Raw genomic sequence first — 20,890 nt, 5'->3', positions numbered from 1 at the left:
TTCTTACACGACCTCTAATAATTCCAGAGCAAATTACCTACTGTTTTTCAAGAGCCAGATCACGTAAACTGTTAAGTCTGGCTACTGTAATATCAACGTCAGGTAAGATTACTCACCTTCATTTCTGCACTCATTTACATAATATTTTAATTACATACGGTATGTATCCTTACTAAAATTAAACATGGTTGTTGTAGTTGATGTTATAGTTTATGACTATACGCAATGCATGCATACAGAGCATGTGATCTCTGCTACGCCCAGATGTACAAAACAGACCCTCCCATTTCTGTAATAAACATGGAGATGTTAGTCCCGTCCGAATCGATACGTGGAATCATGGATGTCAGGTGATAAGATCTGTAACTCAAGCGTCATTTAGAAAATTAGTCCCGTCCGAATAGGGCTTTAGTCAGCTTATTTACCAGTCTTAAATATCATGCTCTGGGGAGATGAAATGACAGTATTCGCAATTAGGAAGAGCTAAAAAGGGACAAATTATTTCTGGAACTTGTTTATTGTGCAGTTGCCCTTTAAGAAGCATCTCACCTGTCTAACCAAACAAATATATGTGTCTCGAAAAAAGCAGGAGTGAAAAAACTCACTTGTAGAAGGCTTGATTTTCAACACCGCATTTCCAAAGGTGCTTGCAGGCCTCTGGAGTTGGTGCGAAGAATGTCAAGATGATCTTTTTGTCCTGTGCATAACAAGAAGTCATTAAACGTGCACTATTGCAGCACTGTCGTTGAAGGGAATTATTAAAGTTTCACAGACTGTGTCATTATCATAAGACAATTTGGTATATTGTAATTTTCTTCGACTTCACCAATGTTGGAGTAATTAATGTTCTCACCTCCTTCTGATTTGCATATATATGGAATGTCTTTCCTTCAAACTTCAGCTTGGTCACCTCGTGCCTGTTCAAGTGGAAGAAGAATACATATATTAGGTTATTATAATGTATATAAACTCAGAATGTTTATAATGTATATATAATATATAAATGCTATAAAAAATCAATATTATGTGGTTGTATAACTGTAAATTATGTAACTATAATATAATGATTATGAACAGAGAGAGATTACATGAATAATACATAAAAAATGATGTGATTTTTAATGTAACATCACTGACCATGTTGTTCTATCTATCTTTCTATCTATACATACATACATACACATATATATATATATATATAATAACACACACACATACTACTTATAGACAATGCTATTACAGTAAACAATTATCATGCATTATTCATGAAGTCTCATTCCAAAATGCATTAAATCAATTTAAGTTGACAAAATGTTTACAAACTGAATTACATGAGCTCATTATATTAATTAAAACGAACAAGCCATTTTTTCCAGTGCATCATGAAAAACTCTATAAATATATAGTATTCTGTTTTTGTTGTTTTTTCTCACAAATAAACACAAAGATGAAATAATTGCACTCTTTCTTCACTCTTACTTTATCTGTGAAGCATACATGCACTACAGCTTGAACCACATATAACGAGACCCTGAGACAAAGGACAGGCAGAACAATGGTTCAGTATTTTATGCATTTCTCTTTTCTTTGTATGGCCAGGCCTCACAGACTTGTTGTGTCCAGATGACTTCAAACATGCCCTCTGGATGGAGAGCAGGTGAAGGATAATTGGACACCTGTCTGCTCTAATGGCTCAGAAAGAGGCAGATGGCCGGGCCCTTTTGGCTGGGAACGTATAATACAATATAATAAAACCAGCTGTGACTTGTATACCCAGAGCCCGTCGCTAGGCGAGAATGACTCATTATTTTCAGCTTCACGATGCATGCATGCATGTCTGTGTTTACTCAGCCCCGAATACATCAATAGAAGTTCAGTAGGGAAAAGAGGCAAGTATTAGTCACTCACCACTTGAGGAAATTGACTCTCTTGTTCCCCTGAAGCACGACAAAACCGAACGGAGTGAAGGCGAGGAAAGCCGGGTTACCAGATACATCCTGTCATGAAGAGCGACAGAGGAGGACCACGTCACCTTCGTTTCTCAACAAGCAGACATTGAGTAGGAAGACTCGATACAGCACAGTACAGCAAGTGATCATAACAACAGAACCTTCATACTTTTGTTTTCAGGGTTACTTTATCTGACGTTCAGCAGCAAAATGGGTAGTCTTGGGCTTTTACTTGAGATTATACTGGCAATAGACGTTTCACAAACGAGTAAAAAAAAAAAAAAAACCTCACTGAAAGAACTAAGCGATATAGAGGATACTTTTTAGTACATTATTGTAATGGCCTTGATTCAAGCTGCAATTATCCCACTCATTATCCATAAATCTGCAGAATATATACATGGGTCAAAGACGTTAAGATGTTAGAAATTTACAAAAGTGATTTTATGTCCATAGAAAGCACATTAAATGCAAGTAAAATGTCTACATTTAAGGTTTCAAATAAGTTTTTGAAGAATAAAATGTCAAAATTTGGTTTAAATAATGTTCCATTGTCATTCAGTGTAACACTTATAGTTATGTAAAAATTCAAACAACATGCTTATTCTGACGTGTACATATTAAAATATATAAAAGAATAAGTGAGCATATTAAATTTTATTGGGTTTTAAATAAGAAAAAATTCTTACTGACAAATGGGCAAAACCTAGGATAGTGGCAAATTTTAAAAATGTAAAATAACAATTAATTAGTATTTGGGTCGAAAGTAATTAGTATTTTAATATGTCATAAATTGATTTTTATTGGAAATATGCCTGACAAGATTGTTACACTGAATGGCATTTTAGTGGGTGTCTTCTGTAAATCAGGGAAAAATGTATGATATTTTTGTTTTTGCTCAGAAAAACAAAAACAAAAATACAATTACATGAAACAGAAAACTTTTTTTTTTGTTTGGAAAAACAACAACAATTTAAAGCAGTATTGTTTTTATGCTTAAAACCTTTTTCGTCTTTGACCCACATACAAAGATTTAATGAAATCAACCACAGCATATATCAGTGGTTTTATACATGACATAATACATAAAACTACTGACTATAAATTCATGAACTAAATTAAGTCTGTGGCTATAAGCATTCATATATATGTTTGATGCTAAAAAAAAATTGTATATACACTGATGGTCAAAAGTTTGCAGTGGTAAGATTTTTGTCATGTTTCTGAAAGAAGTCTCTTATGCTCAATAAGTTGCTCATTTATTTGACTATTTATTAAGGCACACACACAAAAATGCAATCTTGTGCAATATTATTACATTTTGAAAAAAACTGTTTCTGTTTCAACATACTTTCAAATGTAATTTATTCCTGTGATGGCAAAGCTACATTTTCAGCAGCCATGACTTCAGTCTTCGAGATTACATCATCTTTCAGAAATCATTCAAATGTGCTGATTTGTAAATAAGAACACAATTCTTATTTACTATCAGTGTTGAAAACCGTTATGCTGCTTAAAATTTGGTGGAAACTGTGATAAAAACAACAAAAGAACAGCATTTATTTGAAATAGCAGTCCTTTGTAACAATGTCTTTATTGTGACTTTTAATCATTCAATCTCTCTTAAAGGGGTCATATGATGCGATTTCAATTTTTCCTTTCTCTTTGGAGTGTTACAAGCTCTTGGTGCATAAAGAAGATCTGTAAAGTTGCAAAGACTAAAGTCTCAAATCCAAAGAGATATTCTTTATAAAAGTTAAGAGTCAACCACGCCTACCTAAAACGCCTCGCTCTAACCCGCCCCACATGTCTACGTCACGATGTGGGAAGATTTGAATAACGTTTTGCCAAATGTTCACGCAAAGAAAGAAGGCGTAACTTTTATTCTCGCTGTAGTATTGTTGTTGCCTCCGCCGCCATGTCGTGAAGACGCTGTGCGTTTCGTTGTGAAAGCAAAACTACTTTGTTTGGTCTTCCAAAAGAGGACGATATCTGCTTCGTCATGCCTGGAGCTGATCCGTGCTGGTCGCTGAGGAAATACATCAACTTCGCGCTGTGGATTGCCGGATCGGCTTTCACCGTGGACGGTGCACCGCGTAAAAAGACAGTATAAGTCATTATAATCCGTAATTATGTCCCCACTGGATGCAACAAATGCCTCGTTTATAATGGGTTTTCATGTTTTTGTCTCGTCACTCCGGCCGGACAGGGCATCACAGTATGGTAAGGGGCGTAACATTTCCGTCACACACTTGAGGTATTCAGCCAATCACAACGCTCTGGATAGCTGGCCAATCAGAGCACACCTCGCTTTTCAGACCGATGAGCTTTGTAAAAATCGACGCGTTTCAGAAAGGTGGGGCATAGAGGAGAAACAATAATGTACATTGTGAGGAAAATAATGTGGTTTTTGAACCTTAAACCACATAAACACATTTCATTACACCAAATACACAAAATAATGTTCTTTTAAGCAACATCATATGACCCCTTTAAGGATTGTGAGTAATGAAGTACATCACCAGGAATTAATTTTTTTAGTTTTTTCATGAAAGTCATGAAATTGTACTGTCTGACATGACTTCTAGAGACTTGCAGCATCTGAATGGGAATCTTTTCTGTGTTTCCTGAACATTCTGACATTATGAAAGGGCTCTTGGTTCATAAAAGTTTGAGAAATTTTTACACAATATCTTTTGGATGCCATCTGTAAATGCGTCAGATAGAGCCAGCTAACCTTGCACGGATGAGGATCCACACCATATGTTTCAAGCATTTGTGCTTTCTGCAGGAACTTCAGCTCCGCTGTTTCTGGAGTTTGACCTCTGCAAAGCAACACATTAAAACACCGTCTGTGTCATTCAATGGTGAAACGACCACAGCAACAGCATAGCAGAGTCACCAATTACATTTCAGGACTAATACACTGGTGCCATTGGTATTGGACTGGATCCATATTCTTAGTGGTTTTTGTACTCAACATATCCTGCAAAGTGGAAAATCACTATAACATAAAAGGAAAAAATTGCATCTGTCTAGAAACATAATGCCAATTTGAATGTCAACAAATGCATCTATTTTGGCACTTTACACCTGAATGACTAGCGGCCACTAAACAGAAAGCAAAACCAAACCAACCAGACGGTTCAAGTATCATCACTCCAGGAAACCTCTTACCAATTCATGTTTTAATCAGCACTGTCCATTCAATGTAATGTAACAAGACCGTCTGGCTTGTATTTCAACACAAATCAGAGAAGAAAAGCAACCCCTAAGACTTAAAGGAAGCGGCTGCTTACAGACTCAAGGATTGATTTACCAGATCATTTTGAAAGATCTAAATAAGCAGCCTCTACATTTCCAACATAATTTCCACAATAACACTGATAGGACGGCTCTCAACACAGAACAGTAACACCACCAGAGGGCAGCAGTAATCATGCTCCTATTTGGTGGATCATCAAGTTTGGTGTGACCGTAGCTTCCTAAAAGTCTTATGTTCATGTGTTGTCCATTAAAGAATTGTCAAGAGCTTCTAAAGACAAATTACAACCTTGCAAGTAATTAATAGACTAAATCCAGCACTAAACCCATGATTGTTTGGCAGTTTATCAGCAAGGGCATTCAGTGAGCTAATTGGACTTGCTCATGTAAACATGGAGAGAAAGTGCTGCTTGCTTAGTGGTGGCCTACGGCTTTGACAGCAGATCTGACCAATAACAATGAGGGCCAAGATTTCACACTAATGTTACAGAATTGAACCTTATTGTAAAGTGTTACTGATTTTGTCACACAAAAATATCAGAACAAAGACAAGAAAAAATGTTAAACGAAATAATGAAATTATTTAAATTAGGACATGTACACTACGAAAATCTGTCACTAACCCTCATCACTCACAACAGTGAAGCACAGAAATGTACAAGCAGCAGACAGAAGGGAATTCTTAAGAGACGTTTCCATAATTCCTGAGCCATACGCAATGAACAAGGAGGGGAAAGGTTACACTTACATTAACTCTGTCTTGTGAATCTCTGCAATCCTTCTTTCCAGCTTCTCTGAGTGCTTGGGGAAGAACTGGAACTTGGAGCTGTAGCCCTCTGGATGCTTTCCTGGGTCATAGTCTCCAATCTCAGCTGCAAAGTAGTCATAAAAATCAATCTTTCATCATGCCACCATTCATAGAGTCCAACCTCAGCAGTAAAGCCGACACATAAATCAATCTTTCATCATTCAACCATGTCACTCAGATGCATTTTAGGGCATGTTAACGTGTTGTCTTAATAAACATCCTCTGTTAATGGAAGTGTTGGGAGCCATCTGTTCTCTTTGCAGGTACGATGTGGGGTTTTGTGGCATTTTCAATATGCCGTTTGCTTCTGCACTTGAAACCCATAAGCATCCCTGAGTCCTGACCATTGCTCTGTGCTCTGAGGTAATGGAACAGAGCATCTTTAATTCAAAAGTGTCGTCCAAAGCATGCCCCTGATCAACCTGTCAAAGAACATTACTGTGCATCCTGCCCTCAGAGACGCTATTTTCCCTTCTCATGTGACTGAATCTCAAACATCTCTGTAGATTAGAACTTGATTTGAGTTCATTCATTTATTTATACTAGGTTTCAAAATAATGTTGGAACTTCAAGGAAAAAAGTATGCAAATAAATTTTTTTTTTTTTTTTAAAGATTCCAAAAATGTATATTAGAAATAAATTCGATTTTGAAATTATGCAATAATTAAAATTAAATTATAATTTTGGGTCCTTAGAAGTACATACATGTACAGCATACACCACCATTCTAAAGTCTGGGGGCAGTATGCTCTCCAAAGTTTAATTTATTAGATCAAAAATACAGTAAAAACAGTAATATTGTAAAATGCAATAAAACTACTATTACAATTTAAAATAATTATTTTCTAAATCCATTTGTTTTAAATGTAATTTATTCCTGTGCTAACAAAACAGAATTTTCAGCTGCCTTAATTCCAATCTTTAGTGTCACATGATCCTTCAGAAATTATTCTAATATTCTGATTTGTGGCTCTACAACCATTTCTTATTATTAACAATGTTGAAAACAGTTGGGTTTCTTAATATTTCTGTGGAAACTATGATATATTTCTATTCACCATTTTGTTGAATAAAATAATCTTACTGACCCTAAACTTTTGAATGGTAGTCATCACGCAGCTTTTGTATTAGGTATTAATTTCTATATCTATTTCTATTTCTACTTTACCTTGCAAGATGTAAGCTGCCAACATGGCCGCTTCCGATGTTTTACAGAGGAGACGACCGTGGTACAGATCTCTTTTGATCTGCAGGAAGATGAGATACCTGCAACCAGGATATGGAGTGAGCACATGAAGACAAACATAGTGAGAAAATACCTCATGTATTCCATTGTCCTTCACATTTTTGTTTATGTAAATAAAATGTTAAACACCACAAATACCCATAAATAAGGTAACCAACTCGACCTCATCTTTACACGCAATAGTATCACAGATAACATCTTGGTCAAACCCTTGCATGTCTCAGATCATTATTACTTTTAATTTATATCTACCTTCTGCACCACCAACCCCTCTGCCAGTTTCGTTTAGACGAAACCTAAGGTCTCCTTCTCAACATTCCTCTGTGGTATCATCCTCTCTTCCCACCCCTGCACACTTCGCATCATTAGATGTGAATTGTGCCACAGATATGGTATTTTCTACCCTAACTAGCTGCCTAGACAATATCGGTCCTAATTCCTCCAGACAACACGTGCTACTCCCTCCAACCCCTGGTTAACTGATGTCCCCATAAGCATCGGACTAAACTCAGGGCAGCAGAGAGAAAATGGCGCAAATCAAAATATTCAGCTGATCTCAGTAGGTTATCAGTCACTGCTATCTTTATTTTCCACCAAAGTCTACGCTGCCAAAACTACCTTCTTCCATAACAAGATCAACAGCGCATCAGACACACGCAAACTCTTCAAAACATTCAATACTCTCCTTTGCCCCCCTCCGCCACCTCTTTAACTGCTGACGATTGGAGTCTGTCCTCGCTGCAGCCTGCAGCACGATGACGTAGCTGGACTATATCCACTACGTAGTGGATATTTTACGCGCATGCGCTGTAGGTCTCGAATAAATACATTTTATCATTTTGCAGACACTTTTATCCACAGCGACTTAGTCTAAGTGAAGTCTAACGCAGTACATGTAGCAGGGGTTTTTGACCTACATTACATATCTACACGATGACCTACATTACATTACAATGTAAAAACTTTAATGTCTAAATTAATCTGCAATGTTTTCGTCTATACCGGCAACTATCGCCAGGATGCACATCTATGGCAAGCCGTATTGAAAGAATTACATTTCCACTAGTAAAAATGTTAATTCTTGATATCAACAATTCAATTTTCACTAGTTAAAATGCTAATTCTTGATATCTGTAATTGTATTTTCACTACTTAAATGTCACCATAGGCTGCCATTCAAAATCAATTGAAATGTAATTGCTGATATCAAAAATAGCAATTGTTACTAGTAGAAATTTAATTCCTGATATCAAGAATTAACATTTTAACTAGTACAAATTTAACTGTTGATATCAAGAATTCATATCCTGAGAATGAACAAAAGTCAAAACGGCTTGCCATAGCACATCAGTGCTGTATCCATTATTATAAGGATACAACAAGCACTGTAACATGATTGATATGCAGACGTTGCACTGTAAATCAAAGAAATGTTTTATCAGTTGCTTTTCATACTATCGTCTGATACAACACTCAAAAAAGTCTCCCGAGAGAGAGAGAGAGCACTCTCGTAAGGGAATGGATGGATGTCTTTAGCCATTTATAATTGGTCTATCTATCTCCAGGGATTTCACTTGCATATAACACACAAAAAATAGAAATGGTCATCGTTGTGTTAATATGCCTTGTCCCCGACCGTGTGTGTATTTATTTGTTGGACATGGGATTAACTGTAAAAAACCCGGTATAACCCGGGATAACGGGTCTATCGGTTATACGGAACCCCGACTGACAGGATTGTTTTTCTTCTTTTTATTTTTATAAGGTATAAAAAATATGTCCGCATATTTTAGTAGGCCTATAACTTTTATACTCTGTCACGTATAGCACAGAGAGTGAGAACGAAAAATAATATTTGATTCATGAACGAATTATTGGCAGAACTGACTATCAGAGGAAAAAATAAACACAATAGTTACACCCCATTTTTTTCATAAAGAACAAACTAAATTGTAATTAGTAGGGTTTTATTTCTAAAACAAATCAAACTAATACAAAATAAACATAGCTTGCATACCAAACTCTTTCATTCAAAACTACGCCATCGTTGCTTAAATAAAGTTTGAATACACTACTAGTTTAAAATCAGAGTATAATATAATTTGTGTAAGCCTATGAAACGTACCTATACCTCCTAATTACAGTTTAATTGACATTAAATACTAGCTTCAATGACAGCCCCACTTTGCGCATGCGCATTAAAATCCAATGCTGCACATGCTCGTCAAACATCCAATACGTATTTAATCTGATCCAGCTATGTCATTGTGCTACAGGCTGCAGCGAGGACCTCTTGGACGATTTTGCTAATTACTTCATGAACAAAACCACATCCATCAGCAGTCAGTTCTCACTTCCACTCACCTAGGATCTCTCAGCAAACACGCACACAGCTGACCATCTTCTCCTTCTTTCCTCTTACAGAAGATGATGTCTCTTCTCTCCAGCCACCCTACCACCTGTCTTCTAGACCCAATCCCCTCACACCTGCTACAAGCTATTTCCCCTGCACATCTGCACACATCATCAACACGTCTCTTCTCACAGGCATTTTTCCTACCGTATTTAAGCAGGCTCGGGTAACCCCACTGCTTCAAAAAAACCTACACCTCATTTGTTGAAAGTTACAGGCCCGTGTCTCTCCTCCCTTTCATAGCAAAATCACTTGAACGCATTGTTTTCAACCAAGTGTCTTCCATCCTCTCACAGAACAACCAGCTTGACAATAACCGAACTGGATTTAAAAGTGACCATTCAACTAAAACCGCCTTGCTGTCAGTCATTGAAGCGCTACAGAGTCCAAATCTTCAGTTCTCATTCTCCTAGATCTATCTGCTGCATTTGACACTGTTAATCATCAAATCCTTCTGTCCACCCTCTTATCACTGGGCATCACTGGAACTGCACTCCACTGGTTTGAGTCTTACCTCACAGGTAGGTCCTTCAGGGTGGCTTGGGGAGGAGAGGTATCCAAAACACATCAACTGGTCACTGGGGTTCCTCAGGGATCAGTTCTGGGACCCCTCCTCTTCTCTATATACACTACATTACTGGGACCCATCATTCAGGTGAATGGTTTTTCCTATCATTGCTATGCTGACACGCAGCTCTACCTCTCATTTAAACCAATTGACTCAACGGTACCTGCTCAGATCTCAGACTACCTGACGGACATCTTGGCATGGATGAAAGAGCATCACCTGCAGCTCAAGCTGGCAAAGACAGAACTTCTCATCTTCCCAGCCACCCCTTCAGTACAGCACCAGTTTACCATCCAACTGGGCTCATCAACGATAATCCAATCGAGTTTGGCCAGGAATCTTGGGGTGATCCTTGATGATCAGCTGACCTTTAAAGATCACATTGCAAAAACAGCACGATCATGCGGGTTTGCACTATACAGCATCAGGAAAATCAGACCCTTCCTAATAGAGCATGCAACACAGCTTCTCGTCCATACCCTTGTCATTTCTAGGTTGGACTCTTGCAATGCTCTTCTGGCTGGACTTCCAATGTGTGCAATCAGACCTCTGCAAATGATTCAGAATGCAGCAGCACGTCTTGTTTTCAATGAGCCCAAGAGCCCATGTCACACCGCTTCTCATCTCTCTGAACTGGCTTCCAGTTGTGGCTCGCATCAAGTTTGAGATTGGTGCTTGCCTACAGAACTGCCAATGGCTCCGCACCCTCCAACCTCCACTCTCTCCTATGCATCTACACCAACCTCCAGAAGCCTGCGGTCGGTAAATGAGCGGCGGCTAGTGGTCCCATCGCAGAGAGGCACAAAATCACTCTCAAGGAAATTTTCTTTCACTCAAATTTTTCTTTCTTTCACATTGCTTATATTCCTCAACTGTAAGTCGCTATGGATAAAAAAGGCTGCCAAATTAATAAATGTAAATGTTCCACCATTTGTCTGTAACGATGAGGGCTGATAATGAAGGACACAGATGTGCAATGTGAAATTTCACAGTAGGAGAAAAAATATATGTGGATTTAAAACTCCCACAAAACATGCTGAATATTTCTCTTTGATTTGTTTAAATTGAGCTGTTTTCAGAGCAGGGAATAAATTGAGAACAGGATTGTTGTGAAGAGATACCTTAAAGCAGACTGCTGTGTCAAAAGCTGTCAAGTTGGGGAAAAGAGAGACTTCAGAAGTCAAAAACTGCAACACCCAAATGTCTTTGTCCCTGGACCCAACATCTGTCTCACAGTGATATAATGTTATAAACATAGATGCTACTTTTTATAATTATGGATTTAGAGCTCATAGATTACATTTTAAGGGGATGGAAAGAGTAAATTTAAAACATATTTACATACTGATTGCTTTATGTGATGAAAAACTTCAAAAGCCTCCTCATGCACCAATGTCACATTTTTTATTCATTAATCAATCCAGTCCCAATTTGGTACTTGGCTCTTCTCACCTTCAGTGCAACAGTTGTCCCATGAGTAAAGAGTGACATGCTTGTCTTTAACTTTTCAAATTAGGCCAGCCCTGCTAGAGCTAATAGCTTTTCGCTTAAGAGGCCATAGGAGCTAAAATTGCAATTATGTTCCCTGAATTCTCTCTTGGTGACAGAAGCTAAATGGCAATTTCTGTAGCCACCAGTCAATTTCTGGCCTACATATCGGCTTCCTTCTTTATCTGTAACCTGCCATTTATGGAAACACACTCTACGTGTCAGTGTAATTTGGTTCTGGAGAAGGACAGGCCAAATATAGGTACAGCTAAATGGCAAAGTATTGGGCTGAGATGCTTGTTTTTGCTTTGTGGAATATGCACTCTACTCAAGTTATTTTCCAATAATCTAAAAAACACAGAAATTGGATACATATTTCTAACAGGAAGATAATATTTAATATTAAAGGGGTCATATGATGCGATTTCAATTTTTCCTTTCGCTTTGAAGTTACAAGCTCTTGGTGCATAAAGAAGATCTGTAAAGTTGCAAAGACTACAGTCTCAAATCCAAAGAGATATTCTTTATAAAAGTTAAGAGTTAACCACTCCTACCTAAAACGGCTCGTTCTAACACGTCCCCACATATCTACGTCACTATGTGGGAAGATTTGCATAACGCCGCCCAAATGTTCACGCAAAGAAAGAAGGCGTAACTTTTATTCTCTCTGTAGTATTGTTGCTGCCGCCATGTCGTGAAGATGCTGTGTGCTTCGTTGTGAAAGCGAAACTACTTTGTTTGGTCTTCCAAAAGAGGACGATATCCGCTTCGTCATGCCTGGAGCTGATCTGTGCTGGTCGCTGAGGGAATACATCAACTTAGTGCTGTGGATCGCCGGATTGGCTTTCACCGTGGACGAAGCAGAGTCAAGCCCGGGGTCGTCACATGTGGTTGCCGCAAGCCCGCAGGACGCTCCTTTGTCGAATCCGCCGGCCGCGCCGTTTTAAAGGATTTGCCACTGATGATTCAAACGCGAGTTTTGGGCAGTGTAGAGTAGCGCTTGTAGTTTGTAATTTTTCCGATCACAAATGCAGACATGGTTTTAGGTTTACGCGGCGCGATGCAAGACCGTAATAAAATAGACAGTAAATCCGCATAAACACATTTCATTACACCAAATACACAAAATAATGTTCTTTTTAGCAGCATCATATGACCCCTTTAAATCATCTCATTATAGGGAGATATTATTTTTAAGTGTAATTTTTTTAAATGTAAAGGGTAAAACAAATTATATAAATATATTATATTAAATTATAATATATATATATATATATATATATATATATACAATGTTAAAGAATGAATGGAGCATGTGCTGCTTTGCTATTTTTTCTTAGAATGCAGCTTGGGCATGAGTGACTTGTTTGCCATGGAAATTACAATGCTAATGACAAATTTGTGCATGGTGTTGAGCAATAATCTCGTTTTAAGACCTGAGAATTTCCAAACATGGAAAGACTAAGCATGGATTTACAGTGGAATTATGAGTGGCAGAAGAAAGCGCAGAGAGACAGAAACACTTTTTTCTCCCACATATCCCAACAGCTGCGACACCCTTGCTTAAGGTGGATACATTTCTTTCTCTTACAGGGACTATGTTAATTCTTCCATTCACTCCAAATTATGTCTTTTTCCTTTCTAATCCTCTATTTCTCAGCCACATCCCTCATTAGTCTTTCTGCTCATTCTCTCTAACTGCCTCTCTCTCATATAATTTCCTGTCTTCAACTCTGTGTTCATCCTCTTGTTTCAAGTCTCTTTCCAGCTTCTCCTCTCATTTCAGCACAAGTTATTACTTTATGGTCCCCACAAGCATTTCATTTCACAGTACAGTAAACACTAACATCTCCCCCTACTCCACACATCAATCTATACCTGAACTACACATTTCCAGTGTATTTAATGTATGTTACTTATATGCACACCCTGTCATTAAAGTGGCCCCTCATTAGGTTACAAGAAGCACACAGTATCATAAGAACTCTTTTCAGGTCGAGTGTGTGAATTTCTGGGTGGCCTCATTGCAGACTGATTGAAAGGGGATGAAAGAGGTGGAGAGAGACACTGTGATGCCAGCCAAGACTTCGCTAGCTAGAGGCTAATCGTGTATCATTCAGAGGAATCTGTAAGGAGTCACTGACCATACATCGTCCCTTAGCAGTAAGTGAGAAACAGAAATATAGTGTCTGAGCTCTGAAAAATCAGACAACAAGCCCTTAGTACGTTCTGACTAGTTGTTAAGATATCAGACAAAACTGATATTTTCGGACAGGATCTGGTGTCTGGGGCTGGCATAGAGACTTGATCTAACAGTCACAGAGCTTATTTTCAGCAATAATCCAAAAGCCAATGGAAAAATCATTTTTGGTTTTTGGGCAAGGTAATTTGTGTGATGTTAACTTATGGGTTGGCCAACAAAAATACTGCACACTGCAGCACTCTATAGCAAACTGGCCATATTGGGCAAAAAGAAGCACCACCAGCAGAGCAAAGTCAAATGGCTTTCTGGTGCTGCCAAACATCTGTTGCCGTTTGGTTTGTAATGCTTAATCAAAGCAGATCTTTAGGCCTACACTTAAAGGAATCCTATCTTTTATGCGAGAAACTGAGCCAGCTCTGTAATCAGGTGCCATTTAATCACATGACTTAAATACTGAATGCAAAAAGCAGAATCCTTTCATTGTGGCAGCTCATACCTGGTGATCTCCTCCTTTAGAGCAGCAGGATCTGGTGGGTAGAACTTTACCCGCAGACACATGGTGAATGGAGGTTGTGCTGTGTGGAGAAAATTAACATGATTGAGAACCACTGCCTCAATCAGTAACTTAATCGGATTTAGTACTTGCTGCCTTAATATAATACATACGACATACTGTGTAGTGTAATGCCTTAATCTAAACACCTTTAAAACAAGTTTACTTGAGAAGCAAGGTTGCAATACATATTATATACTATTTTGCAATATGTATAAATATGCAATATACCGGTTTTCACAGAATATATCCAGAATTAAGTTCATATTTCTTATCCAACTGACCTTTTTTTTCCTGTTTTTTTAATGTAGATCTAACACAATTTTGAGATGTTTATCATTAAAATGGCTTTTTACATACACTGTAAAAATGCCATCTATGGTAACAATATTGCAATATTTTTTAATAGTTTTTAAGGCTTGATTTCTTTAATCGAATCTACCTGAATGAATCATGTAAAATCTCCTAAATTATTGAATCTATGGCACAATGAATTTAATATAACTAGTGAAATGTGCTCATTTATTTTAAGTTGATTCTCAAATGTCTGTGATTTTGAGTAAAGCCGGGAAACTGTAAAAAGTAGGTTGTTCTCTAATTTTGATCTCCACTGTATATTCTAATTTGTATACAGTACTTTGTACTTGTACTTCAATATTATAATAATGCTATTTTGGAGAATTAACACTAAAAATGAATTCATGCTGTTTATGCCCTATTTCAATTGGACCCCAAAGTACAAATTATGCAGGTCAAACAATTATACAAACAACTATACAATCTTTCAACAGATTACAGTTTCACATCTTGTGAAGTCATGACAATTGTGCTCTGTTTGTTATGAAAGTAACTTCAATGAGAAACTCCCCACTGTTTTATAATTTTAACAGTCTATTTCTAAGGCAAATATTTTTTTTTACTTTTAAGTAGCAAGTACAATTAAATGTGTATATATATATATATATATATATATAACTTATATATATTCATAATTGCTCCATTCTGGCAGCTAGCACACTATAAATAAGATCTGACTGATGATACTTACATTTCATCTGCTTAGAAATTGACTTGGTAAACTCCAGCCAGTGCTAAAACAACAGAGGAGAGAGTTTTAATTCCACACTTTCTCTCTCTCTCTCGCTCTCACACACACACACACACTGACAGACCACATGTACACACTTATTACATCTATATTTCATCTAACACATAATTACTGTACACAGGAGCAGGTGGTCAGTGTGGGTAGATGTACAGATATTTTATATCAGTGTGAGATGGGGGCAGGGTAGATATATTAATAATTTCATCTCATTTCTTTCTTCTCCAGTGCGAAACATTAGCACATCTTCGACGTCATGCTGAGATTCTATCACTGCTATTGTATGCAGCCTCAGATAAGACAAATCAGCCAAACTGAGCCATTGGATTTGAGAAAAAGTATATTTGGGTCTTAGTGCCAGTAGGCTAATGTCTAGAAATAGCATCAGACTGGATTTGATTTCAGATTATAGTGATCTGGAAAGCTTTTTGGGCAAAATTTCTCAGACACATTATTGTATTGTCAGCTAATCTGTGCTATATTTTGCCAACTAGGAATATACTAAAGGGAACTGTGGGCACTCAGTAGACGCTAAGGTTGTCCCAGTGTGTCGTCTACAGAAGACTAGCATCAGTTAGATGCTCTCATTATTATTTATGTCACTCAATGCGAGAAGCTACCAAAGGGGGTCAGTCAAAAAGACAGACAGGAAGAAACTCTAAAGTATGTGTACGTAAAGCTTGTGCACTGCCAGTGAACACAGATCAGCACAGATCTCTAATTCTAGAGATAGACTGTATTTCCTTACAGGAGCTATACAGAATGTTCATCTAGAATCTTAAGATTTTTATATAATTCAATATTTTTTTTATTACAATTTTAAATATACATTTCATATTTACAAAAATGTAAACCTTTAACAATTTTTTAATATAAAATGTATTTTTAACATTTGAAACAGTGTTGTTATTGTTAACTAAAGCTATAAAAAAGCATTTTCATTAATTGAAATAAAGCTGAAATAAAATATTAGATTATACAAATATTGATTAAATAAACAAGTATTAGATGAAAAACGTTAATCCTAAATAAAAAAAAGTAGAAATTAGAAATGTTGCCTTGGCAACTAACTGATAAAAAATAAGTTGATGTACTAAAATTGCTATATATAAAACTAAAATAAAAATAGTAGGCTAAACAGAAATTCCAAGTATTTAAACATTGAATTTTTTTGTTAATAAAAAATGTCTTGTTTTAAGCAGTGTTGTTATTGTTAACTAAAACAATTAAAATAAATTCTGTTAATTGAAATAAACCTGAACTAAAATAGAATATTAGATCATACAAATATTAAATTAAATAAACGAATATTAGATAAAAAAAACTAAAACTCAAATAAAAATGATTTAAAAATAAATAGAAATATTAAAACTTGTAAAAATGATAAAAAAGCATAAAAATAATGAAATACAATTTAAATAAAAACTAAAACTATAAGAGCTAATTCAAAATATGAATAAACTCTGAGATAGTATATAATAATACTAAAATAAAATGTATTTAAATACAGATGTTTTAGCTAGTCTTTCACAATGATACAACCACTGTCTATATTAATACAGTATTTTGTGATCAGCAGCAGTACAGAAACCACAAAGAACAATCCTAGTACCTATAACAGCATTTCTAAACCTAATTAGATTTATTTGATATTTACATCTTGGAAGCAAAGTGGCAATTCTACATGTTTACACATACTGATATTGATTACATGAAATATGGATGGCATTTTCTCTCAATTTAGGGCCATTGGAACACTAGTACGTTCCTCACACAAAGCTACTGTATCATATGCCTTCAGAAAACTAAGTTCATATAGACTTCACTGCACTGAAATTAACACGGAGAACATGCTCTCCATTTGTTTATTGCAAATAAAAGTACATTATACATGTTTGTAAGAACATGACGGTTAGTAAATAATGGCAGAGTCTTTATTTGTGTAACTGGCCCTTTAAAGAAAAAAACTATTAATCTGAGCCACATAATGGTCTGAGGGCCTTCACTCGTGTGATTTACAGTTTTCAAACATGTCCTTCTACAAGGTTCATTCCACCAATCATCAGCTCTGTCTCTTTCAGTGACACTCCCTGATTACTCCTGAATGACCCTCAAAGTCAGTCTGACCGGTGCAGGATCAATACAAACATAGCCCACCCATAATGCACATGAATTCATCACTTATTAGGTATCACAAACAACATGCTCTAAGAAATGAAAGCCACTTCAAGGATCCTGACAGATGAGCTTTCTCATAATAAAGAAGTTATGGATGTGTATGCTGAGATGATTGGTGCTCTGCATTACCGTTGACCTTGGACTGTTCGACACAAGCCACATGGTGGGACACTCACCCGTTGCTTATCCGGATCGACATATCTAATGCCAAAATAGTCTTTCTCCAGTAGGTTTAGATGGTGGCAAATGAGGTCGAACAAATACTGGCCTTTGGCATCCCTCTGAAAGATAAAGAGAATAACAAATGATCAATAGAGAAGATGATTATCATTTGTTTGGGCATGTTGTTTATTTTTGATCCAAAGAAAAAAGGTGGAAGAACTGAAGAAGACCAGCCAAATAAAACTAAAATTTAGTGAACTGAGGAAAGCAGGGGATATTAATTACTATTACTCTGATAACAATTCCTTTGGAGAGATTCTGTATATCCAATATTAATGCAGAGAGATTTGCAATTTCCATTTCTCTTCCATGACCTTTTGTAGTCATATAATATAGAATTTATTTAAATAATTCCGGAGACTGTAGGGATGAATTTCTACTTGTATGCCAGGTAACAAACAGACGTAAGCATTATTAGTGTACAAATGTCTCCAATAAAAACCACAACAAACAGACTGATTTTATCACAGTGATATGCAGCATGTTTTACTCCACAAATGCATCATCTAACTGATTAAATATTTTAAAGCAGAGCAAAGCTAGAAACATTTCTATTCCCTATAGTAATTTTCATGAGTTTTTAAATGTATATTTTCCAAGCCTGGAAATCACACATGACAGAAACCTGAGAGTCTGTCATTATTTCTATGTCATTATTTCTATCATTATTTTGTTATTCTTAATAGGTCATTTGCAATAGCACACAAATTCTACAATGTTTTCATAGTCCGACTGTATTTGTCTAGGCTGCAGTCTAAACTACTCCATATCCGTGTACCAGTTCAACTCTTCATACAGAGAAAATGAGCTGGGAGAAAAAAATAAGATTCCATAAACCTGAAGTCACTTTTTCTCTCTCACCCCACCTCTATTATCACACTCATTAGAATTCGGAATCCATTTTCCCTCAAACAAACAATATCACAGCTTTACGCTGTAGCAGTATTTTTTTTTTCTGGAATTAAAGATTCCTAAATGCATCTACTTTCGAAAGGCCAAATAAAGTGCTTTTGCTTTCACCTAGAAACACACAGCGTCTGACATGGCTGCTTCAACACTAACTGCGGTTACTGAAACCACGCCTTCTTTCTTTGCATGCACATTTGGGCCGCATTATGCTAATATTGCCACACAGTGAGGTAGATATGTGGGGGCATGTTAGAACGAGCCGTTTTAGGGGGGCGTGGCAGAGTCTTAACTTTGATAAAGAATATCTCTTTGGTTTTGAGACTTTAGTCTTTGCAACTTCAGGGATCTTATCTATGCACAATCAGCTTGTAACACTCCAAAGAGAAAGGAAAACTTGAAATCGCATCATATGACCCCTTTAAGGCTACTGTATATTGCTGCTGCCACACAGATAAACAAGCAATTTATTTCCCAGCTGTTTACCTTCACAGACATAACCGACTGCTTTTGTAACTCGTTTGTTTTTAACTTAAACTTAGTACTCATATGCTGTGACAGCCGCTTTCTGTCCATGTGCTTCGGATGTCTGCGCTCAGAAAACCTTATATCTGAAGTTTAAACTCATATGGTTTAAAACGCATGATTTCAGCACGATAAACATGATAATCAGAACCAAAACAGATGTTTTTAGCAGATACCAGCTGTAAAGGCGCAGCTCTATTCTGGAAAAGGGGGCGGGGAGCAGCAGCTCATTTGCATTTAAAGACACAGGCCCGAAAAACAGCGTGTTTCTGCTTCCACTCAAAATAGGCATTTTCTAAATTATATAATAAATGATCTGTGGAGTATTTTGAGCTGAAACTTCACAGACACATTCTGGGGACACCAGAGACTTATATTACATATTGTAAAAAGGGGCATAATATGTCACCTTTAACTGAAAACAGGCTAGACTAATCGATTTTTGGGATTTAAGAATCGATATAGTTCCGTAAAAATGAGAATCGATTAATATCAAGATATCGATCTTTTTTACCCAGCCCTACTTAAGAGATTCTTTCACTCACACACACACACGTATACAGGAATGGAAAACATACACTGAGGAGAACATACACATTCTGCATCTCACAAAAAAAAAAAAATCCAGTTCTCATCTCAAGTTCTCTGCATGACAATTATGAAAATCTTTTAGTAGAAAACTTTTATGGTTCTATTTCGGGTAAATGAGCAGATGGAGGGCAGTGAACCGTGAGCGCATGCGTCTGCCTGATGCCAAATAGAACATTCTGTGGGTGCCTAGAGATGGCTGGATGTCTGTGAAACACACAGCCTTCACGCAGGACTGCTGGAACCCAATAAGACTGCCAAAGGGGACAAAACAGGAGAAAGACGTGCCCCTATTTGAGAACAGGTCAGACCACCCCCACAGAGATGCAGAGATGTGCAAATCTCAGCAAGCAGATAAGGTGAATCTTTATTATTACCACCAATGTGAGTATTAATAATAAAAAGAATAATAACAATAATAATATTATTATTATGCCATGATTATTTATTATTATTATTTTTATATAATATTTTTGTTATTTATACATTAAATCAAATTATTATTATTATTGTTGTTATTGTTATATAGCACCTTTTTAGACTATATAATAACAAGCATTCATAAAAAAATAAAGTAATAATAATAAATATTACTACTACTACTACTACTACTACCATTTATTATTATTGTTATTATTATTATTATTATTATCTGACATGATTACAATATTTATAAATTAAATCTAATTATTATTATTATTATTATTATTATATTAACATTTATTATAATCAAATTAAATTGTTTACATTATTGTTAATAAACTATTATTATTATTAGGGCTGCACGATAAATCGCATGCGATATTTAACGCGCATCTTGTCAGAAAGCCGGTTCTGTAATCAGCGGTAAATCTCCATCACCTGCGGGCTTTCA

The 20,890-nt window shown here is 36.5% G+C and overlaps 1 protein-coding gene across 2 annotated transcripts in view; it reads right to left on the bottom strand.

Moving 5' to 3' along the window:
• The window catches only part of LOC107690364 (FERM domain-containing protein 5), a 128,042-nt gene that overhangs the window by 17,186 nt on the left and 89,966 nt on the right, over positions 1-20,890 (bottom strand). For both annotated transcript variants that reach the window (XM_016488671.1, XM_016488673.1), the window contains exons 2-10: positions 17,952-18,056; positions 15,541-15,583; positions 14,436-14,514; positions 7,190-7,287; positions 5,962-6,085; positions 4,687-4,774; positions 1,909-1,997; positions 854-917; positions 606-697 (exon numbers count right to left, since the gene is read on the bottom strand). In XM_016488671.1, the coding sequence (XP_016344157.1) occupies positions 606-697; positions 854-917; positions 1,909-1,997; positions 4,687-4,774; positions 5,962-6,085; positions 7,190-7,287; positions 14,436-14,514; positions 15,541-15,583; positions 17,952-18,056 (782 nt within the window). The remainder of the gene's footprint in view (positions 1-605; positions 698-853; positions 918-1,908; positions 1,998-4,686; positions 4,775-5,961; positions 6,086-7,189; positions 7,288-14,435; positions 14,515-15,540; positions 15,584-17,951; positions 18,057-20,890) is intronic.

The sequence above is a fragment of the Sinocyclocheilus anshuiensis genome, unplaced genomic scaffold, assembly GCF_001515605.1.
Source record: "Sinocyclocheilus anshuiensis isolate Anshui unplaced genomic scaffold, SAMN03320099.WGS_v1.1 scaffold609, whole genome shotgun sequence".
NCBI lineage: Eukaryota > Metazoa > Chordata > Actinopteri > Cypriniformes > Cyprinidae > Sinocyclocheilus > Sinocyclocheilus anshuiensis.
The sequence above is the reverse complement of the archived record's forward strand: the minus strand, read 5'-3'. Positions and strand labels throughout refer to the sequence as shown.